This window comes from Pogona vitticeps, chromosome 8 (assembly GCF_051106095.1).
Source record: "Pogona vitticeps strain Pit_001003342236 chromosome 8, PviZW2.1, whole genome shotgun sequence".
Lineage (NCBI taxonomy): Eukaryota > Metazoa > Chordata > Lepidosauria > Squamata > Agamidae > Pogona > Pogona vitticeps.
The window spans coordinates 26,011,982-26,026,306 of record NC_135790.1 but is presented as its reverse complement, the minus strand read 5'-3'; the positions used below and the strand labels follow the sequence as shown (position 1 = coordinate 26,026,306).

General features: G+C 45.1%; 1 protein-coding gene across 1 annotated transcript in view; it reads left to right on the top strand.

Annotated features, from left to right (window-relative positions):
- The first annotated feature begins 2,540 nt into the window (after positions 1 to 2,540).
- The window catches only part of POU2F3 (POU class 2 homeobox 3), a 55,726-nt gene continuing 43,941 nt past the window's right edge, over positions 2,541 to 14,325 (top strand). Inside the window, 2 exon segments of the mRNA XM_078379651.1 lie at positions 2,541 to 2,623; positions 2,625 to 2,701. Of these exon segments, the coding sequence (XP_078235777.1) occupies positions 2,541 to 2,623; positions 2,625 to 2,701 (160 nt within the window).

Here is a 14,325-nt window from a genome sequence, read left to right as displayed (position 1 = left end):
TAGGTACCCTTTTCCCTTGTTGAGCCATTCTTAACTTTTTTGTTTTTGCCACGGCCCTGTCAGGTGCTCTTCTTGGGTCCCAGGGCTCTCGGTCAAACAAGGATACAACACAAACAGATAGATTTCAGAAACTTTTCACATTTTTTTTCCATTTGTGCCACCACCTTCAAATGTGCCAGCCCCCCCCTTCAAGGAACCATGTGGCCTCCATTGAGAATGGCTGCCATAGAGGGGCAGGGACGGAATGTCATCTCATTTATTTCCTCTTTGACCCAATGGTGGACTTCTGGGATTAAATTTGCCATCTTCTTTCGCATTTTTATCCCCAGTCTTCATGTTGGCTAAACTCTCAAATTGCCTTCCGTTATCCCTGGTTTCTCTGCGGCCTTGTTGTGCCCCATGATCCAGAAAGACTGGCAATGATCTCTTCTGCCCACTTGAAAAGAAGAATTAAATTTCACAGAGGACTGTTTTGTTTTTCTTTTTGTTTTTTTTCCCCCATTGTGCGGTCTCTTGAAAGGGAATCTCACCTGGCAAAACCAAAGGGAACAGACATGGCGTGTCACCCCCCCCCCCAAAAAAAAAGTGTTATGAATCTATGCAAATCATCAGCCAGCTCTCAAAATGAGAACCGGCTAGTGGAAGCATATGCAAATTCCTTTTTTAAAAAGAAAAGTGATCCCTTCTACTGGAATTATCAAGAGTTAAAGCTACTCCTGCAAAGGCCGATGGGCGTATCTAAAAGCCAGATCGTTCTTGCCACACCTGGTTCTATAGGTGGTTTGTCTCTGTTTGATCGTGGGCCTTACTCTCTGACTTCTGAATTCTTTCTCATTGGACTCTGGTGAATTTCTCATGGGGGCATCCATGGCAACAGCGCCAGTCATTTCTAAGGCAACTCGAAACTCAAATTAATAGCGACAATCCAAGGATCCACAAAATGTGTTTCCAAAGCAGCGTTCTGTTCTATTTCGTTTGATATAGGGGTGGCCCCTGCTATCCAGTGTTATAAAAGTATGAAGGAGGAAGAATGAGAGGAGAGGGATGGATGGCTCAAGACAAGACCCAAGAACTGGGTTTGGGTTGTCCTCCATTGTTCCAGCAATAGGGCATGAATGGCATGCCAATCGCTCCTCAACCCAGGGGGCATGAGATGGCAAACTCTTCCTTGGTAGCATCAGCCTTTAACCTGTAATATTGCAGAAGCTGGGCTGAGCCTAGCAGCGCACAAAATTCTCAAATTCTCTGATTCTATCTCTGGCCCTAATATGGTAAATAGGAAAGTCAATTAGATTTGCATACACCCGGGAGGCAGGAAAGTTTTAAGGGTCGGATCATACTTCCGCACTATTCAAGAGCAGGCCGGGTAGGTGGGGCTCGTCAGCCATGGAAGGCAGCCCATCTAGGAGAAGGAAAACTCCGATTTCAAACCTCCACTGCCTTGTGGCTATAGCCACTCACGAAAAAGGCTTCAGGAGTTAACCTCAAGGCAAAATCCAGAGCTGGAGTCCCAAAGGCAGTTCATGTCGTTCTGCCAACTCCTGTGACATTGCTGGAACCAGTTGTATTGGCTCTTGCCTTTCCATTGGACCATTTCAGCAATGTGGAGAGGGGGGACCTGCTACTTGGGTAACAGCCTATCCTCCATATTACTTTACCCAGGCTTCATGCTCTGGAGAGGACACTCCTCGATTCAGAGCATGTTACCATAGTCTCTCGAGACTGAAGGATGCTTCTGCCTATGCAGAAATAATCGTGGCCAACCGTAGTGGTTTGTCATAAGAACATTTTTAAAAGAATGAGAAGCATGTCTTTGTGTCTTTAAGAAGACTCGCTAAGACATGATTCAGGGATTGCCACGTTCACTTAATTGCCACTTTGTTTTGAAGCATGTTGTTTGAGATGATTGTCATTTTAGAATCTATGGCCTGATAAGAAACTTTAAAGTATGTTTACGACAGAGAAACAGAGAGAGGAAAATCTCATCCCAGGATAATACTGGTGCATGTGTGTTATGCTAAGTTTTACTGTAAAGATTACTGAGGTGTCAACGATGATGACAGTATCCTGATACAACTTTTCTGCATACGTATATGTTTCTGTATGATGGAGGTAGAAAGATTTTTTTCAGGAGTCAAACCAGGTTTTCTGCCTATTTATTTATTTAAAATGTTTTCACACCACCTTCAGAATACAGTATAGAAAGGATTCACAGGCCAACCTGTCTAAAGGAGAAATAGTATGGCGGGTGGTTAGGATCAAAGGGCAACAATGGGGATTTTTTCTTTCTTTCCCCTCCTGGCTTTCTCTCGCCCCAAGAGGGATGGCTGGCCCTATTTCTTCTCTGGCCTTTGCCTTATCCTCACTTTGAGCGATGATCTGTCAAAATGAATGAATTCAAAGACTCTGAGATGAATGAGAGCAGGAGAAAGAGGAACTGCAGGAGGAGCGTTGGCACACTGATGCCCAAACTTATGAATATTCCAGTGGCTGGACAGGTAGGAATCCGGGATTGGAAAGTCTGGTGACATATTTTGGTCATGACACACTCATTGATGCTGCGTAGCGGTAGGAGAAGAGGCTGAGCAGCCCGGTGCCCTGCTATTAAAATCAGCTTGGGTTGCATTTCCAGATATCAAAATGAGCGGTGATGTGGCAGATTCCACGGAAGCGCGGAACGAAGGCAGCCACCTAGATCCCGGTAAGAGAACCTCTCTCTCTTTTTATTAAATCCCTGATCCTCTGGGCTTGGAACTGCAAGGAAAGGAAGCCAGCCAAAAAAAATGGTCACCAAAGCCTCAGTGGGTTTGTTTCTGTTTTGAGGGGAGATTCCAAGGAACGACTGTGAATTCTGGGCAAACAGAAAGTGCCTTTGATTATGATTTGCAACATGAGCAAGTGTTCATCCTTCCTTCCTCGAATTCAGAACAACAGGCACGAGTTTGACAGAGCTATAAGCGTTTGTCCAATATGGAAATGGATACTTATTACCGTTGTTATGCGGTCTGTCCCCGATTCATCCACTGAACATTGGGCACAAATCATTTGAACATTGGCTGCCAACTTTAAAAAATGGTTTTGCAGATGTCAGACCAGTTCTACTGAAGTGAGAGGCTATGCATCCTGCCTTCTAATTACATCATAGAAAATAATGATAGTTCTTATTATAAGGGGAAATTTGGCAGGTTTGTAAAGAAGTTGCCCGAGCTACAGCTTCCCAAGAAAGATGGGCTTTTTCTCCAGTTTTCTGTTGGCCTGGGCCAAAAATATCTCTATGCTTTTCCCCCTTTTTCACATGGTTCTGCTGTTGCCCTGTTATTACCTTAATGATCTGAGACCCAGGCAAGGTGGGCTCATTTCAAAACATGAAACATGTGTTAATAAACTTCGAATCGGTCTCTCTGTTGAGCTGAGTAAACAAGAACCGGGAAAAGCATTGTGGGTTTTCTAAGTTCAAAAGAAAGTATGAATAAGTTATATTTCCTAAAGTGCTTGGGGGCTCAAACATTTAACATCTGGTGTCACACCCCACTAATCTTACACTTATTTTTGCAAGAGGAGCCACTGTCCGTTCAGCTTCATTCACTTCACTGCACCTCCAAGCAATTATTTTCCTTCTGTCATGGTAGCTTTGTGTTTCGGAAATTGTGGGCTCGAGTGCTCTCCCAAAACATCACACTGTCCTTGAGTTAATCTGTCTTTCCAACATGGGGGAATTCCGTCTCGCTGCTCACATAAAGAGAGGTTTCCCCATATATGCTCTTCATTCGTGCTGGGATTAAAATTTAGAATACAGTGGTGCCTCGCTAGACGATGATAATCCATTCCACTGAAATCGCTGTTTAGCGAAATCATTCTCTAGCGAAAAGCATTTCCCCATTGGAATGCATTGAAACCTGTTTAATGCGTTCCAATGGGAAAGAATCGTCGTCTAGCGAAGATCGGCCATAGGAAAGCCGCTTTGCGAACCACCGATCAGCTGTTTAAATCGCCGTCTTGCGAAGCTTAGGTCCCGAAAACACCTTTTTTGCGAGCGCGGAGGAAACTGTCAAAATCGTCATCTAGCGAAAATTGGTTTGTGAAGCAGGGACCAAACATTGTCCAGCAAAATTCCCCCAAAGGAATCACTGTTTTGCGAATCACTGTAGCGATCACAAAAAGCCAATGTCTAGCGAAAAAACTGTCATGCAGGGCAACTGTCTAGCGAGGCGCCACTGTATCAAGAGTTGACACTGAAGAACGAGCTATGAGCAGTTATGAGAACATCTAACAGGAGATGCTTCCTCGTAGTAACAGGCTTAGTATTCTTCTCTCAAGAGCCAAAAGGTATATGTCTAAGCAAAATTACTTTGAGATGGTCTGGAGGATACATCTGGGTCTCCTCCACCTTTTCGAAAGAGATAAAAAGAGTCAGCAGATTCAAAACAATTTGGACAAATACACCACTCGAGGGACCCCTTTGGGGTGGGGGGTCTCCCTTCCAGGTCACCATTCTGCGTTTGGGACCTACCCGTCTTTCTTGCTTCAATCCTTGATATCACTTCAAAGGCTTTATCAGCCTTGATAAAATCTGCAGGGCTTTTTGCTAAATAGGTTGCTCAGTGTCAGTGTTCCCATGAACTACAACCACAATGACTTCATTCTTAGGACACCTGGTGTTTTTTTGTTTGTTTGTTTTACAATGTCGAAATGTGTACGTCCGTAGCAGCTTAACGAGCCCATGATCCAACACTAGGAGCAACACAGCCCATGCTGCAGTCTGAGCTTTGTCTAAGAGGCTTGAGTCCACTGCAGTTTTGACTCTCTTGCTAACTATAGTTTGCAGCTTTTTTTAATGTCATAATGATGGTATCTGATCCCTCCAAGCCATGCAATGTAGCCCCGTGTTTGAGCATAAACTCTAGAGGTAGGAAGTCCCAAATTCAATCCCCCACAGGTTTGGGTAGGCCTAGGAAACAATTATGCCTGCAAGACTTGAGAGATGCTGCCAGTCAGAGTGAACTATATCAGGCTAAATGGGCCAGATTCCTATGTTGATTTCTTTCCAAGCCCACTTCAGTGTTGCTGGCTTTTATTTATAAAGCTCTGAACAAACTGAGATGTGGATTTCTTATGGATCACCTTCACCCCAATGAAACGCTCAGTCTATGTGCTTAGGTTCCTAGTGGAGACCCAAGGCTACGCAGGCTACTCAGATCCTCCTGCTCCTTTTTTTTGGGGGGGGGGATGCTGTGATTCACCCTTCTGCTCTTTCCGCCTGTGGCACGGCACATGAGCAAGCAATGAGCGTAAGGTTCCTCGTAGACCATCTTTTGCAGCAACGTCATAGCACTGAATCAAACTCTCTGGTTTAATTAAATCTAAAAGCCTGGATGCCCTCCTAAATGAATGTCACGATAGTTTTAAAATACTAGCCACTTCCAGAGTTATTTCAACATGTGGAAAGACAGCCAAGGAGATCTATAGATGCCAATTCCGCAGGATAGGTGCTTGAGGGGCTGGGAGGCAGCGATTGTGCTAATCTAGTTGGCTGTTTAATTGATCCAAAAATTTCTGTTGAGATGTGCCTTGGCATGCAGCTGGCTCCTACCAGGCCTGTGTTGGGTTTTGTGGTTGCTGTTTTTTTTTTTAAAGAGTAAATCATGCACAAAAAGACCAGTTCTCTTGAGTTCGGGGTAAAATCCTCAGAACCACATAGTGAAGGAGTGACTGGGGATGTGGGAAACAATTCAGCATCTCCAGAATTAAAACATGTTACCCGAGCTATAGCTATGAAGTGGCACAAACTATACATGCTGCGGCGAGGGGGAATACCATGGCCAAAGGTTGGAAATGAACAGGTGATGAGTAGCAACTTTACCGAGAAGGCATAGCTTTTGAGTAAATACCAGCATTCTAAGGGGTAGCCATGTTAAAGCTGTTGGAGGAAAACAATGGACTCATGGTGAAAGCTCATGCTGTCATATATCCATTCCAGTTAAAGATACCACATGAGTCCTTGAGATTGTCAGTATTTTTTTTTACATTTACTGAGTAATATGTTGACTTGGAAGACCATTGCATTTTTGGTGCAATAAGTACTATTCACTCATTACTCCTAAAATGTGGAGTGGCTGAGGAGGTCCTTGTGGAGAATTGTGAAGGGGTCTCCTTGAGCATCCAGCAGGCTGTCTGGCCCCACTGCACAAGCCCAGATTTGTTGGAGGGGAAGCGAGTTTCCTGGGCCCCTAGCCATACACCAACATAGCTGGAGAGAGAGTCACCGTCTGATGCGGGACAGCTGGAGGAAGACATGATGCTGGGAATAAGCGATAGGGAATTGGGGAGATCAGGGTGGTAGCCATCAACCAAGATGAAAGGGAGATGTCTAGCCTGCATAATTAATTGTCAATCACCCAGAGAGTGCTTTAAGCACCATGGGGCGGTATATAAGCAGCACGCTTTGCTTTTTACATATGCAAGGAGGCAGTCAAGCACTGGGACCCCATCCAATGTGCCTCCACAGAGGTGCAACAGGGGTAAAGGATGAAGGGAGCATCTCCTCCTACCCATCTGTGGAAGGGGTCAGGGACCTGGTGGTCTAGCAATGCCGCCCCCAACTGACCCAGCTTTTCCCCAGCTTCGGCATCCTCCCCACACAATGTGAGCCATGGAACCTAACCTCAACCCGGCTTCCCCACTGGAGGCAGAAGTGGCAACACTCCAGGGGGCTCTGGAAAGCACAGCACTGTGGAGTCCGGTTCCCATCGCCCACCTTGACCAGCCTTCCATAAATGGACTGTGCCTGGGACTGCCTTTAAATTGGCAAGAACACCACCCACTCACCCACCCATTTTTAGCCTTTCTCCTTGTAAATGAGTGTGTGTAGTCTTACACAGGTGAGTGTCCCCTTTCTGAAGGGCACACGTCCTCTTTTTAAGTGGCCACACAAGCAGCAAACCTCACCATTCCAGTGCAGCCAGAGGAGGAGATCAATTCTGGAAAATAAGCACCATGTGTCTTTAGAAGGCAGAGCAGCAGCCTGGGCTTTCTTGCTGTCCCTGGTTGGAGGGGGGGGGACACACACACACAGAGTGCTGGGGTGCCTTTCTGCTTCCTCCCCACCTCTTCTCCCCAAGGACAACAACAGGGAGTGGAACTCCCAAGGGTGTTGGCCTCTCTTATCTGCCTCCCATTTCTTTATCAGCCTGGTGTAACCTGAAACCCAGATTCCCACAGGATGAGAAAGAGAGAAATTATTTCTGGCTTCATCTTGGGGGAGAAAGCCTGAGAGATCCACATAACCTCTCCTTCCACGAGGCAAGGCTGAACCTTGATTTGCTCCCCTCTCTTTTTTTTCGTTATTATTTTCCAACCCTTAGGGAGACCCTGATGCTGCGGCCCATCCCCTATCTGATATGCCATCGTGAGTAGGCTGCAAACTCCTATCTCTGTTTGTTTGCGGGCAAACTCAACCCCTATCTGCCTCCAATCACAACAACAAGGTTGCACCACGACGTGTGACTCCCCTTTGATAGGGACCTGATGGAGGAGGAAGGGGAAGGCAAGGCTTGTCATATGTGCAGGCAATGGGGCAGCCCTTCAACAGCCCTGGAAACCTAGTCGGTCTCCACCCTCTTCCCCCAAGCAATGATGCAATGGGGAGGCACTCCAAGGGGGGCTCAGAAATCCACTACTAGTGGTGGCCACCATGTTATGGACCTCTCTTCCTGTGGAAGTTCATAAGGCCCCAACTCTCCTTGGCGTCAGGAAAAACATAAAGACCTGGTTCTTTACTCAGGCTTTTCATAATCTTACCCATGTTTAGTTTAGATAGATAGATAGATAGATAGATAGATAGATAGATAGATAGATAGATAGATAGATAGATAGATAGATAGATAGATAGATAGATAGATAGATAGATAGATAGATAGATAGATAGACGGACGGACGGACGGACGGACGGACGGACGGACGGACGGACGGACGGACGGACGGACGGACGGGCGGGCGGGCGGGCGGGCGGGCGGGCGGGCGGGCGGGCAGACAGACAGACAGACAGACAGACAGACAGACAGACAGACAGACAGATCTGGACAGAATTAAGCGGAAATCCTTAGCCCATTTTATTTGGAAAGGGAGGCCTTCTTCCTATAGATAAGGTTGGTAGGACTGAACCCAAACTAAGCCGTTTTGGACTGTGTGGGGGAGGGAGGTATGGCTGAATCCTCAGCTCTTCTTGCCTTTCTCTCCTGTTTATTTTTACCTTGAATTATCAGCTATAACAATCAGCACTTTTCCATATTGCATTCTGTGACCCAAATCTTCTAGGTTTCTGTATGCTGTATTTTTTTTAATTATTTGTTGCTGCCATGTGCTATATCAGTCCCCTGAAGGGGCAACTCTATGTAAGAGTTATTATGGTAACTCCAAAAGATGCCATCATCCATTGACTTTAGTACCGCTTCATTGATTACCCTCTCGATCCAAGAATTGTTTTAGCATCTTGCACTGAAGCCACATTTTAAATGCCTCCATCTTTGTTTGTTTGTTTATTCTTAGTGTTAAAGTGGACAATTAAGAAAAATGAAAGGGAAAACATCATACTGTAATTTCCAGATATGTTTGGCAAATAACTTATGAAGGTGGACAAATGTTCAGGGAAACACTCTCCAGGTTTCCATGCTTCTGAATAAATTGATACAAACAGGCAAGCAAGAACTTGAGGATAATAAAATAAAATAAATAAGTAAGTCAAGGTCTAGAGCAGCCAACTTTAGGAGCAGCCGGTTGCTATGGCGATGGAGGCCTGCAGTGGATTTGCATAAAGTTGCTGATTTCCATAATTGGGCCCAGAGTAAGGCAAGAGGAAATTTCCATATGCCCAGCTCCCCTTGAAGTCCGTTGGGGTGGAAGAATGAAGGGGGAGAATATTTGCATTTCAAATGAGTGTGATGAGGGATCTTTAAAACATCCTGGGATGGAAAAAGGGCAAAAGGCCAAAGGGTGGGGGCAAGGGAGCAGCAGTGGAAAGCTAAGATGGCAAAGACTTCACACACACACACACACACACACACACACACACACACACACACACACACACACACACACACACACACACACACACACACACACACACACACACACACACACACACACACACACAATGTTATGGTGGGTTCAGAGCTTGGAATCGGCATTTGGGGGGACTACAGATCCCAGCATCCCCTAGCCAGGCAACTATGAACAAATAGCTGGCATTGTCTTTATGTGTCATCAAGTTGCTTCCAAATTATAGTGACCCCGTAGGGTTGTTTTTTTTAAAAAAAAAGGTATGTAAGACCTGCAAGGTGTGGCTTCACCATTGTCACATACACACCCTGGTGAGTTTCCATGACTGAGCGAGATTTGCACCCAGGACTCCTGACTCCTAGTTGGGTGCTTTAACGATTGCTCCACGCTGGCTCTCAAATAGTTTACAGTTCCTCCATCCAAAGAAATAGCACACCTGAAAAAGAAAGAAAGAAAGAAAACAACAACAAAAAGGAAAAAGAGGCTGAATCAACATAATGGAGGCTCCATAGGCTAGTGTGCTTGTTCTAAAAGCTAAATATGTTGATTCTCTTGGACTGTGACTTCCAACATCCTCCAGACATGGGCGTCTGATGAGCAAAGGTGAACGGTTCTAGCTGCAAAATCGAGGGCTCATTCATTGTGCAAGACCAGCGGCTATCTGTCTGTCTGGCTGGCTGGCTGATTATCTGACTGTGTTGCAGCTGCATTATTTCCTGAACCAGCAGTGGATTTAGATTCACTGGAGGGCTAAAATACTGCTTCTCTGGACCGTGCTCAATAGGGTTGCGTCGTCCGCACGGATGTGCCTTACCAACCTGGGCAATGCTGATGAGAAAGCGTGCTGAGCCTCCCTTTCTACTCTCTCTCACAGATGCCCACCATCTTTTGATCCATGATTTTATAGCAAGGGAAAATAATATTACAAGACTTTTATCTTCCACTTTAAAGAACCTCAATCTTTGCCGCCGATGCAATTAAGAAGCATTACTCATTTATTATGGCTTTGGTGTGGATGCAGTTTCACCACTGTGGGCCTTTTTGTCATTTTTGTGTGTGTTTGTGTCTGTGGTTGGGTGAAAGTTGAGTAAAAAAGGGGAGACCTTATTTGTTAGGCTGATGGGGCAGAGTCCAGGTGAGCACATACACACAGCTCCAGGAGGGACTTTTCTGCCTCCTTTCTGAATTTGCCCAGAAATTGCTCTTTTTTTACAAATGTATATAGCAATGTAGTATCTAGTTCTCATTAGATGCTGGTTTGTGTGCATAAGCCATGTCATATGAGAGTCTACTGGCAGGGAACTTAACTGGGTGAGCTAAATACATCACTGTAAATGTCACCTCCCATCAACAATGCCACCTGAATCTATGACTGCTCCCCTTTTGGAGCATTGCCCCCTCCAACTTTGTCTTCATTGGCAACATGGTGCATTGGACTTTCCGCCAGACGTTGGATATGACAGTGGCAGAGGTGGTGCTCTAGTCAATCCCATGTGGGTTTTAGGCCGAACTTTAAAGAAATGATCCAAGATGGATACCCAAAAAATTCAGTACCTTGGAGATGTCCTTGAAAATTAAGGCAAACCTCTCTGGATGGATTTACTGCCTCCAGCGAGGTTGGAATTGGCAGCCAATTCTCTAACCTGAAATGATGGTATGGGATTCTTAAATGAATTTCAGGTTCCACAGCCTCAAGATATGGTAATAGCTGCAACATTAAATGGCTTTCAAAGGGTATTAGAAAAAATTCACAGAGGAAGATAAGGTAATTACTTAGACTGTGCTAGTTATAATTTCTAAATTATTATTTATTCAGTTTATAACCTGCCTTTCCTCAATGAAAGCCCAGGGCAGCTAAACGTTTGCATTAAAAACCCATACACATACACAATTAAAATCAAAGCCAAACATTTCTAAAACCTGGAATCTTATACTACACACACATAAAATCACAAATCTGGAATCACAAATGTGATACATCTAAAATGGTACATCGGAAGCAGAGGTTACATGTCTCTGCGAAAAACGATGCAATAAAAGCAGTATGAAGAAGCAACATCAAAACACTCAGCTGGACACTTGCTTGTTCCCTTATCCAAGCAGGTGTGCTTTTCAATGGCACTTGACTGATAGACATGGAGCCAACAGCGATAATGCCATCTTCGATAAAAGGAATTTCCAATAACGCTGGTGCCACCAGCACCTTGCACATGTGGTAGCCATGCTCAATGGAACCTCCAGTCTCAAAGGCACTGTACCACTGAGCACAAGATGGTGAGGCCAGGCGAAGTGCAGAGACGACTTCCATTATACCCTTTCCAGAGACAAATGACAGACCACTCTGAAAAAGCGGACTATTGATTTTGTAATAAATTTATATCCTACCTTTCCATACATTTACAGATACTGTAGGTCTAATTGATTTTTCCTGTAACTGGTACCTTCCTCTGGTGTTGCATTATAATCAACATCTGATTATAATCTCACTTGCTCATCTTTCTGACAGTCCAAGGCATCTGCAATGGCCTACTCCACCTCCATATTTCAAGAAATCACTTTATTTTCCCTATCAGCTTTCTTCGTTTTCTTCTCATGCTTCTATCCTGCCTTTCCTGGAAGGAGATCATGGCATTTCTTGTGGGTCTCATCCTTACCATACCGTCCACACAACCACGAGGCCAGAGAGGCCACAAGGAGCCAAAGATCACCATCAGCATTTCATGACTTGTTAGTGTTTTGAGTAGCGGTAACGGCAGAGAAGACTCCCTGGAAAAGACCCTGATGTTGGGAACATGTGAAGGCAGGAAGAGAAGGGGACGACAGAGGATGAGATGGTTGGACAGCGTCATTGAAGCGACCAACATGAATTTGACCCAACTCCAGGAGGCAGTGGAGGACAGGAGGGCCTGGTGTGCTCTGCTCCATGGGGTCACGAAGAGTCGGACACCACTTAACGACTAAACAACAACAACAAAATGGCAGTGAACATCTCTTAACTCATGGAACACAATCTGCCAGAACCTTTTGCCTTATCTGCAGTACCTGATATTTTCAAATATCTTTCCGTAGGAAGATTTCCAGAAGTGAATTAGTTGGAAGGAGGGAAGCATGTTTATATCACCTTTGGCACGGTAGCATCTTGGTTTCCTCCCACATCAAGAGATTTCAGCTTGTCCTCTGCCATGCTGCGGACTTGAAAAACCTTCTTTTTAAAAAAAGTTAAAGTTGTTCTTGCTGGTATCACTAGGGGGAGAAGGAGGATTTTTAGTGCCACTGTCCTCTTGCGGTTTTGGAGTTCGTCAATATTATACCTCTGGAAGCTATTGGAGTGATGCCATCAACGACTCCATGAAGGTGACGCATGCTTTCTGCCGAAAAGAGAGCTGATTGATTTGCGATCTTATCTGCTATTTTCTCTGGAGTGATAAACAACCCAAAATAAATCGGCTTATAACAAAGAAAAAGAAAATCTAAAGAACGACGACAGCGAAAAAAGAGTCTACCCGGAACTGTTGAGCTTTTTTTTCTCTCCCTCTCCAGGGAAACTTCCCCGGGCGAAGTCACAGAGTTGGTGCCAACTGTATGCAAAGTAGACTCTGCTTGCCAATGGTGCCAAGACCACGGAGATGGGGTAGCAGGGAGGAAGCAACCTCTTCTCTCCCAGCTGGGACTCATGGCCATTCTCCTGGCTCACAGGACTTTCGGCAAAGTTAAGGAGGGAGCGGAATTTGGTTCGGGTGGAAAATCTTTAGCTGATTCCTTCTGCCTCCCTGTTTTAAAAAAGATAACAGCAACGGGGTACAGGATCTTCTCCTGCACAAACCTGATGGAAGGAAACGCATATTTGGGAAAACTCAGACAAAGGAAGGGCATTCTGGGATTTTGCTCAGACCCTGCAAAAACTACAGGGAACCACAAAACTCCCAGAATCCCCCAGCGATAATGGCTTCTTAACATTCCCATCTAGCATTGCCACTGGTGACGTTGACTCAGATTGCAAACCTGTACTGCCTGGGGGATTGTCAGACCTAGGGTCCTTTTGAGGAGAAAGGTGGGGTAAAAATATTTAAAATAAATAGAGATTGCTCAATCAATGGCCTTATAGACCCTTTTCAACTCAATGATTCTATGGTGCTATCCATCCATCTATCCATCTTTCTAGATATAGATATAGCTCTGACTTATAGAGACCCTACTGGGCTTTCAAGGTAAGAGAGGTATTTGAGGAGTGGTTTTATCAGTTTCTATCAGTCCTAGTATCCACTACACTAGTGGTCCCCAACCTTGGGCTTCCAGATTTTCTTGAACTACAACTCCCAGAAGCCTTCACCACCACCTCTGCTGGCCAGGATTTCTGGGAGTTGAAGTCCAAGAACATCTGGAGGCCCAAGGTTGGGGACCACTGCACTGCACCACACATGGTATCCTATATAGACAGCTATACTGCTCTTGAATTCAGAGGATCTCATCTCACCAAGGGCCCAACACACCTGTCCATCCCCAAACAATCAAGGTGTGGATGTAGTTCTTTGCTTTTGGCCAAGTAACAGCCCCATTTCCCCCTCGGGGATGTTGGCACAGTTAGTTTGGTTGATTTATTGTTTAATGACCCATCAGCTTGTGTTGTGCACACATAGCTTGGCTTCTGTGTTTACAGACAAAACCAAAGGGGGTGGATTATGTCTCTGCCTCCGGCAATGCCAAGAAGCCTTCGGGTCCAAGCCTGGCTTGACTTCCTTGAAAGATTTGGACGCTATAAAGATGGACCACTTTTGTTTGGCACACGTTTTTGCGGGCAGTAAACCACTTGCTGTGCCCTGGAAGGTTTCTGTAGGCTAGCATGATAGAGCATCTCCCCAACATCCCAGAATTATCCCAGTGATGCCCGCAATCAAACAAGCCTGGACTTTTCATGAAATACCGTTCTTCTCTCATCTCGCGAAAAAGGCAATAAATAGTTATAGCGGCAGGTGTGGGTTCAAAACGATAGAGGCATTCCTTGTTAGTACACAGTTATGCACATTTCCCATGGGAAACTGCAGCTGGGCTTCAAAAGGAGACTAATGTTTTTACCAAGCCCTCAAAGTCCTTTTCAAAGGAACTCCGTCCTAGGCTAAATATAATTTTTGGCAAGGGATGGTTTCAAAAAAGCCAAGGTAGATCTAAACTTCCAAGGCAGCTGTCAGCAGGAAGAAGAAAAGCAATCATGCCCTGGACTATATTTAGTTGGTTTTACCTCCTTCCATCCTCTACTCCTTAGGTATTGCTTCT